Source organism: Stegastes partitus, unplaced genomic scaffold, assembly GCF_000690725.1.
Source record: "Stegastes partitus isolate 25-593 unplaced genomic scaffold, Stegastes_partitus-1.0.2 Scaffold823, whole genome shotgun sequence".
Classification (NCBI taxonomy): Eukaryota; Metazoa; Chordata; class Actinopteri; family Pomacentridae; genus Stegastes; species Stegastes partitus.
The window spans coordinates 255,361-263,888 of record NW_007578554.1 but is presented as its reverse complement, the minus strand read 5'-3'; the positions used below and the strand labels follow the sequence as shown (position 1 = coordinate 263,888).

Sequence of the window (8,528 nt, the reverse complement as noted above, 5' to 3'; positions counted from 1 at the left end):
AATTCAAATAAAACAATTCTATAAATAAAAAAATAACTTTACATGATAATTTAATAAAAATAAATAAAAAGTAGAGCATGTGTTATTTATATATCAGATAAAATAATATATTCATAGTAATAATAAAACAATTCTGTTTATATTTTACTATTTAAACAAATATTTTTCTATATTTTTTAATAATGTTCTGAAATAATTTAATAAAAAATGAAATTGAACAATATTCTGTAAATTCATCAATAAAACGTGTTTCTATAGATAATAACTGAAATTTTTGTAATAAAAAATAAAAATGATGTAAAGTAGGGTGGTGAGGATTTTCTAAATTAATATTTTATAATGAAAATAATTTTTCTGTCAATAATATTTAACATTTGACACAATAATTTAACAAAAACTTTAATTAATTGGATTATTTTAAAAGTTTTTCTCAGTCTTGCGTCATTACGAGGGAACGTTTTCATCACGTTTCATGGAGCTAAACATCAGACATGATGACAGCTGTCGAGTCAACTCGGCGACTGGACTCTAACTCGAGTCTCTCTCCCTGCTTCCGTGCAGATGCGGTACTACCGGGCCAGCGAGGCCGTCATGGCCAAGGCCTCGATGCTCTACAGCCGCTTCAAGAACGCCTTCCTGGTGGGCGAAGGCGAGGAGGTGGTGAGCGCCGCCTTCCTGCGCTCGCTGCTGCAGGAGAAGGAGAAGGAGGAGCAGCAGAGGGTGGAGCGGCTGAGGAGGGACGAGCTGCTGGAGGAGGTGAGGAGGAGGATGGACCAGCTGAAGGAGAGGAAGAAGAGGGACGACGGGGAGCCGGACGACGAGGCGGCAGGTACAGGAAGCAGGAAGTAGTGAAAATACAAATAGTTTAACACAATTATAATAATGTTGCATAGAGTCTTGTTTTCTTATCACAATAATTAAAATAATATATTTTTATATTGATTTTTTTCTTATTACTTTCATCTAAGTAATAATAAATAATAGAATGTAAACTAAATAGAATTTGGTGGCACTTTTATTGCCATAAATTTAATTTTTGTTCTTTTTGTGTCACTGATTTATTTTATTTTTTACAACATATGAACGTGTTTGTTACTTCAGTCATTTTGTTATTGCATTTTTATTATTTTTTAGATTATAATAAAATCAGGACTGAACCTGTTTTTTTTTCATTAAATTAATTTTATTTATTTAAAAATTAAATATATAAAATGTTTTACCAAACTACTGAAAAATATTTCACACATATTATTTATTTATTAATTCTACAACAAATATTAAAGGTTCATTATTAATAACTGTTCTATTATTTATTCCTTTATTGTAACTGTGTTGTTTTGTCTTGTCCCCGCCCCCCCCACACAGCTCCAGTGGACTCTTCCTGAAGTTCTCCTGAAGCCGCCGGACTGAACCACGTCTGCCCTGCGGGGGGGAGGAGCTGAAAAACACCTTGACACACGTTTACCTCGACACACTGAGCAGTGTTTTTATTTATTACTTGTTGTGGACAGACTGCGACGCCTGAGCAGCTGTGAGGCGTCCGCAGGAGGTTTTATTTACCTTTATTTACCTAACGTTAGCATTAACTCTGATCTGAGCTCAGCTCCTCCTCCTGTGATCAAACTGTCACCTGGTCAGAGTCCAGCCTCACCTGGACGCACCTGTCTCACCTTTCACCTGCCGCACAGACGCAGTTAGTTAAAGATACACAAAGTCTGATGGGTTCATTTCTGTTCGAGGTCAAACTGACGCATTAAAGCTTTTTGTAAAACTTTGTACAGACAGATTTTATTGTGACGCTTTTATTTCCTCTCATTGTGTTTGGTGGGTTTTGGCTGTTACTGGAGCGTGTCGCTGTGTTTACGGAGCGACAGACGGAGGAAAAGTGTTTTACGTTTGGTTTTATGGTGTTCAGACGGGATTAAAGTGTTTCTGTGATATCTGCTGTGTTCATTATTAAACGGAGAAATTCACAATCACGTCTGTTTGTTTCTCTTCTGTGGATGAAAACTGAAGAAGAAAATATCTGAGTGTCAAGAACCGAGTTTTACTGTCATCAACTCTTATTATGGATCATTTTTTTTAAATATTGAAAATGATTTTTTTATTGGAACATTTAAAATCATCACTACAGTAATTTAACTTATTATTTTTATTCTTAAAATAATTTTTGAAATTAAATTTGACTCCTGGTAAAAAAAAAAAAAAAAAATATTTAGTTCTTGGTAATTTTTTTAATTTAGTTTTTTTTAAAAATTGGAATGCAATAAAGTTTTTTATTTTCTCAGTTATTCATTAAGATGTGAGTACTGTTCAATACAAAATAGTTCAGTCATAAAAATGATTATTAAAAGTATATATATATATATTTTGGTTTTTTTTAAATATATTTCTTGTAATTTAAAATTATATATTTTATATATATATATATATATTAAATGAACATTTATTATTAAATGATGTATTTTACTTACTATAAACGTGGTGTTAAGTTTTTAATTTTTTACATTTATGTTTTTTTCTACATGTATGTGCTCATGTGAAGCTTCTTCCTGGTTCTGGTGAAATAATGAATGCATAATTAAACATTTCATCACATCAGGATGTAACATGATGATAATAAATGTTTTGTATTTTTATGTGACTTTTTTACTGTTTATTTTTAAACGGAACAGAACCATAAACCGTCTGAGTCCACATATCGGCGGTAACCGGAGCCGCTGACGCTGCGCCGCTGGGAGGAGTCACTCCGTCCGTCCGTCCGTCTGTCGGCGCTGCTTCACGGAAATAAGCGGAAACCTCCGACAGCGACTGACGCAGGACGAACCGGGACCCGATCACCGGCAGAGAACCGAGAACCAGCAGGACGGAACCGAGGTTCGACCAGCAGCAGCAGCTCCGTGTGCGCAGACATGAGGTTCTCCTGATAGAACAGCTGCGGACCTGAAGGAGGACAGGCGCCGACATGGCCCACGTAGGCAACGGAGCGGCGGCGGAGGAGGAGGTGGGTGTCCGGTACCGGTCCACCGGAACCACGTCCCTGTTCTGTTTATGTCAGGGTTCTATCAGAACCAGGTCTATGTTCTGTTTATGTCAAGGTGCTGCCGGAACCAGGTCTATGTTCTGTAGTCGTGGTTCTACTGGACCCAGATCTATGTTCTGTTTATATCACGGTTCTACTGGACCCAGATCTATGTTCTGTTTATATCAGGGTTCTACTGGACCCAGATCTATCTTCTCTCTTTATGATGGTTCTCTCAGAACCAGGTCTATGTTCTGTTCATATCAGGGTTCTATCAGAACCAGGTCTATGTTTTGTGTTCATGGTTCTGTAGTGTTCAGATCTGTGTTCTGTCTGATTCTGAACGTGTCCAAATGTTCCTAAAGACTCAGAACCTGTTTGAAGTGTCCAGAACCAGGAGAACGTTGCTGAACCGACTCGGTAGTTTGACATTGGACCAGTTTAATGCGGATTAGAGAGTTCTAGAAACACAACTGGTTGAGTTCACAGAGGTCCGGACAGAACCGGGTCAGAGCTCAGAGCAGAACGAGACACAGACACAGAAGCGTCGTAAATCCTGGTACGTTCAGGCCCGCTTCCTGCGTTTCCAAAGTTCTGCTTTAAGGCGCTGCTGCTGTTGTCAGAACCGAGCCCGGTGTGGGTCGGTCCGGTCTCAGCCTCCTGCTCTCAGTCCGTTTGCAGCCTCAGATTAATGATTTACTTCCAGCGCTGAGCTGCAGGTCAAAGTGGAACCTTGGTGTTCCTGGTAGAACCGGACGCTCCGCTCCGACTGGTTCTCCTCGTTCCTGCTGGGAGTGGCCCAGTGCAGCCACCACTGGAACGTCTTCAGGAGGTTCTGGTCCAGATGATGCAGGTTCTGTAGGTTCTACCTGAGCAGGTTTACTTGGTTCTGAGTCCCTGAGGTCAAAGCAAAAACATCGAAGTCTGAGATACAGAGACGGATCCGAACAACGGCGCCGACGGGTCAAACCACCCGCAGGCTGAACAACAAGAGCTCAAGAGACACTGAACAAGAACAGCATCAGAACCGACCAGCAGCAGAAGGTTCTGAAGACGCTGAAACGGACTGAAAACGGCCTCGACGGACAGAAAACAGCCACAGATAAACCAAAACAACTACAAAACAAACAATAAATAAACACAAACCAGAACCAGAACCAGAACCAGAACCAGCTGCATGGACAAAAACAACCACATGGTTCTCCTGTCCAGGTCCGGTGGTCCAGAGTGTCACTGAGAGGTTTTAGTCGTTCGTCAGACCTCTTCGGAACTTTTATCAGATGTGATTCAGAGAGGTTCTGGAGGTTCTGGGTTCTGTGAACAAACCGCAGTACAGAAAGTCAGTCAGGAGGTTTTGTGTCTGCATCTGTCCAGGAACGAGATTCTACGGGCTTTTAGTGTGGTTCTGGGGGTGGTTCTGATCTCAGGACGGGATCAGGGGGTTCTGTGGGTTCAGGGGAACACGTCTTTAGGGCTCAGGCTGACGTTCTGCGGGTCAGTGGGCTGGATTTAGAGGATTATGAAGCTGCAGGTGGACTCGGCGTGTCCAGGTGTTCTGCAGGAGGTTCTGTCCGGGGTTCTGCAGGAGGTTCTGCGTCTCCTCGTGGTTCCGACAGACGGCTCTCTGTGGGTTTCACTCGTCTCATCGCTGAGGAATTCCGCTGCGTTCATGAAATCTTTCTCGCTGCTGCTCGGCAACGTCAGCACCAAATAATCCTGAACGCCGTCGGACCGGGACGTCGCTTCTGCTGCTGCGACCTTTGACCCTTCAGAACCTGAAAAACAAAGACCCGATACACGACCGGAATGTAAAGAACACCAGGAATTCATGCAGCAAACAGAACACCTCTGTTCCAGTCAGCGGTTCTCTGGAAACCGCAGAGCTACAGCTGTTTGTTGTTTGTTTGTGTCCGTTACAGCTAGCGGCTTGTTGACGGGTCTCGGGTCTCAGGGTTCCAGAGGACGATCCTCAGGTTCTACAGAAGCTTTATAGTTGACGTAGTTTCAGCTGAACTGCAGAAAAGTGAGCAAGGACGTCACAGGAGTGAGTTAACGGAGGTTTCTGGGTTTTCTGAGCAGATCCCGTGTTCCAGGACGTTCTGAGGAGTTTTGGGCGCCTTTGGGCAGGTTTTGGGTTTTTCATAAAGAATCTTCCTTCATCACGTTAAATCAACAAACGAGGAGTCGCTTGCTTCGGTTCTGTTAGACTGAGACGACTTCCGCTGAAGAATTCGCAGAATTTTGCACGCGAACAGAACCGGACACAACGAATGTGCTGCTCGTAACTGGTTCTGACCGACGCCGGCCGTCCTCAGCTGACTGCACTTAGACAGCTGCTCAGTGGCATCAGTGTCGTCTCAGAGTGGCCGTTTGTGTTTCCTCCGTCACGTCGTCAGGAGGTGAGCGTTAGCACAATGTGATTATCCAGGCAACAAGGACGCCGCTGTTCTGGCTGGAACTTCCTGTTTGTTCTGCGGGTCAAAGGTGGGCGAAGGCCACGAGTGTCGAGTAAAGAGACACACAGAGTCGTCGTTGTGAGGGAGAGTCTGGACGACGGGGGTCTGTTGGGTCATTAGTGGGCTCTAGAGAACGTTCTGAGGGGTTAGGAGGTTCTGGTGATCTTTGAAAGGGTGTCGAGAACAGTTTTCTCTCTGGAGGTTCAAATGATCCTGGTATTGTTCTGGCGAGTCCATCCTGTGGGGTCCAGTTGTGCGACAGTGTTGGAGAATGCTTTGACGAAGTTCCACAAGTCATTTAAGGGGTTCTGGGGGTTCTCCTGGTAGACTGATGAGGCGTACAGTCGGTTCTAAGACACTTGAAGAGCTTCAGGGGTTCTAGTACACATTACGGGTCTCTGCACAATGTCTAAGAATGCTCTGAGATGGTTCCATCTGGTTCTGTGGAACCCTCTGAGATTGGACGGGTCTGAGGGTACTACAGTTCTTGATGTTTTTACTGAAAAGGTTCCAGAAGGTATAAAGAAGGCGCCAGGACAGGTGATGGGTCTCTAAGGAGTCTCCGAGAATTCTTTGAGATGTTTCCCTGGTGGTTTTGTGGAACCTTCTGGAGAGTGGATGGGTTGTAAGGTTCTTGAGTGTATTCTCGTGCCCACTGAAGGGGTTCTAGGGGTTCGTAAAAGGGATACGAGTCCAAGTGACGGGTCTCTAAAGAGTCTCTGAGAACACTGTGAGGTTCGTAGTTGAGGTTTGGTAGTTTTACGGAGTCTCTCAGTGGATCTTGAAGGTCTTTCCTGGCTCACTGAAAAGATTCTGCAGGTCCTTGAGGGGGTGCTTGAGAATGCTTTGGAGGTTCTTGAGATTCCTTTGGGGTCAGGAAGTGTCACAGGTTGGGTTCCAAGGCTCTTCGGGGTTTACTAAATGGTTCCAACGATCCTTGAGGAGGTTCCAGTGTTCTACCGGGTTGTATAACGGGTCTATAGGGGTTTCTCTAGAACCTTTTGGAGGTTTTATGGGTGGGAGTGGGTTACAAGGATCTTTAAGGAGTTCTGCGGCGTCCCTTCAGGCGGTTCTGATGTTTGTTGGGTCTTAAAGCGTCATGAGAATGTGAGACATGGTTGAAGCTCAGTGACTCAACTGAAAGGAGATCTGTTGTTACTGAGGCTGGAAACGACAACAAAGACACAAAACGACCACAAAGCAACAGAGACTGAGCCCACAGTGGCCTGAGGTTCTCTGGAGGTTCTCTGGAGGTTCTCTGGAGGTTCTCTGGAGGTTCTCTGGTGTCTGTGTGCTCGGTAACAGGACTCTGCTGGAGTCTTGACTAATTGATTAGGGCGCTGCAGACACCAGAGAGCGACTGGGCTGTAACATCAGACAGCAGCTGCTTCCTGTTTCGTCTGCTGCCGACCGAACCACAGAACCCTGCTGTGGACTCTCCAGGAACATCCTCAGTGGAGGCCGACACACAGGAGGAGGCACAACAGGACCATTAAAACCACCACCGACAGTAACACCAGCAGCCTTCTGCTTTCCTGTCGCCAGTTTGAATGCATAAGCTGTGAACAGCAGGCTGGTGGTTTGTTGGTCTGCTGTTGCTCCTTCCTGCTTCCTGTTGCGTCGCTGTGCTGCTGAAGCTTCGTTCTTCTGTTCGTCTTGTCTCTGCTCGTGGTTTTGTGTCTCTTTGTGGTCGTTTTTTCTTTGTTTGTGGCTGTTTTGTGCCGTTTTATTGCCCGTTTGTGTCTCTATGTGCTCCTTCAGGACACGTTTTGCAGCTCCGTGCCTGTCAGACTGGACTCGGGGCAAAGCGCAGCGAAACGTCTGATGTGTGTGATTCACGGATGAGCGCGTCGCTGTGTGCAGCATCGTGTTGTTGTTGTTGTTGTTGTTGTTGTTTGTGGGTCGCAGCCCAGAGGGTCGATGTGCAGCTCCAGTCTGCAGCTCTTATGTAACGCCTATTATTAGCCGCACTCGGTCGTCATCGTGTTTCAGAGACTCGTTCAGTCCGAGGTCGAGTCTGAAGGGAACCACGGCGCCTCTGAAAACAAACCACCACCAGAATCACACCGTTTGTCAGAACCACAGGCGGAAAAAATAGAAAACAATCACCTAAATGTGCTTTTGCAGCAGAGCTCCATCTGCTCTTCTGTGATGTGCAGCGCCGTCAGGAAAATGAACCGATCAGAGCCGAAAACCTGATATGTCCGGGTTCTCAGAGGATTTTAAGTGTTGGAGTCGTTCTAATGTTCTGGAGAAGCTGGAAACATGGAGGTAGTTTAACATCTGTAGGAGGAGGAGACGAAACGACCACAAAGAGACACGAAACGGCAAACGAGACACCAGAGACGACAAAGAAAAGGTCCAGAGACAGACACAAGACGTCAAGAGACAGGACAACATGAGACAGAGAGCCACGAAAAACAAGACCGAGTGACACAAAACGGCAAAAAACAAGACAAAACACCAAAAACGAGACACAAAATTACAAAAAAAACGCCACAAATCAGACACAAATCAAAGAAAAGAGAGACAGAATGACACAAATCGGCAAACGAGGCTCAAACGAGACAGCAAACAAACAAAAGACAGACACAAAAGGTCAAAAAACAGGGCAAAGTGACACAAATGAGATGCAGATCGACGAAAAACGAGACAAAATGACCCAGAAAACAACCAAAAGGGGGACACAAAATGACACAAATCGACAAAAAACAAGACAAAACGCCACAAATGAGACACAATGACGTCAAACGAGACACAAAAGGACAAAAAACTAGACCAAGTAATACAAACGACAAGAGGGGAATGAAGTAAAATAGATCATAATAAACATCAGACTAATTGTGAGTCATCCTGGGCGGGTCTCAGCATCGGTTGCCATGGCGACGCGACAGGAAGTGAACCGCCGACTCGTTAAAGTCGACTCGTTAACCTGGAACCTGCGTTTGTGTGTTTCAGGACTGTTTTGAAGATGCCTTCGACCGGATACCAGCGTGAGTACACAACCGCAGGACACACACACACACTCACACACACACACACACACAGAC

The 8,528-nt window shown here is 44.7% G+C and overlaps 2 protein-coding genes across 2 annotated transcripts in view; both read left to right on the top strand.

Annotated features, from left to right (window-relative positions):
* psip1b (PC4 and SFRS1 interacting protein 1b) overlaps nucleotides 1-1,979 on the top strand; it is an 8,294-nt gene extending 6,315 nt beyond the window's left edge. Inside the window, exons 13-14 of the mRNA XM_008292678.1 lie at nucleotides 562-829; nucleotides 1,366-1,979. Of these exons, the coding sequence (XP_008290900.1) occupies nucleotides 562-829; nucleotides 1,366-1,385 (288 nt within the window). The 3' untranslated portion in view covers nucleotides 1,386-1,979. The remainder of the gene's footprint in view (nucleotides 1-561; nucleotides 830-1,365) is intronic.
* A 789-nt stretch (nucleotides 1,980-2,768) lies between these two features.
* ttc39b (tetratricopeptide repeat domain 39B) overlaps nucleotides 2,769-8,528 on the top strand; it is a 19,930-nt gene continuing 14,170 nt past the window's right edge. The window contains exons 1-2 of the mRNA XM_008292660.1: nucleotides 2,769-3,004; nucleotides 8,437-8,471. Of these exons, the coding sequence (XP_008290882.1) occupies nucleotides 2,966-3,004; nucleotides 8,437-8,471 (74 nt within the window). The 5' untranslated portion in view covers nucleotides 2,769-2,965. The remainder of the gene's footprint in view (nucleotides 3,005-8,436; nucleotides 8,472-8,528) is intronic.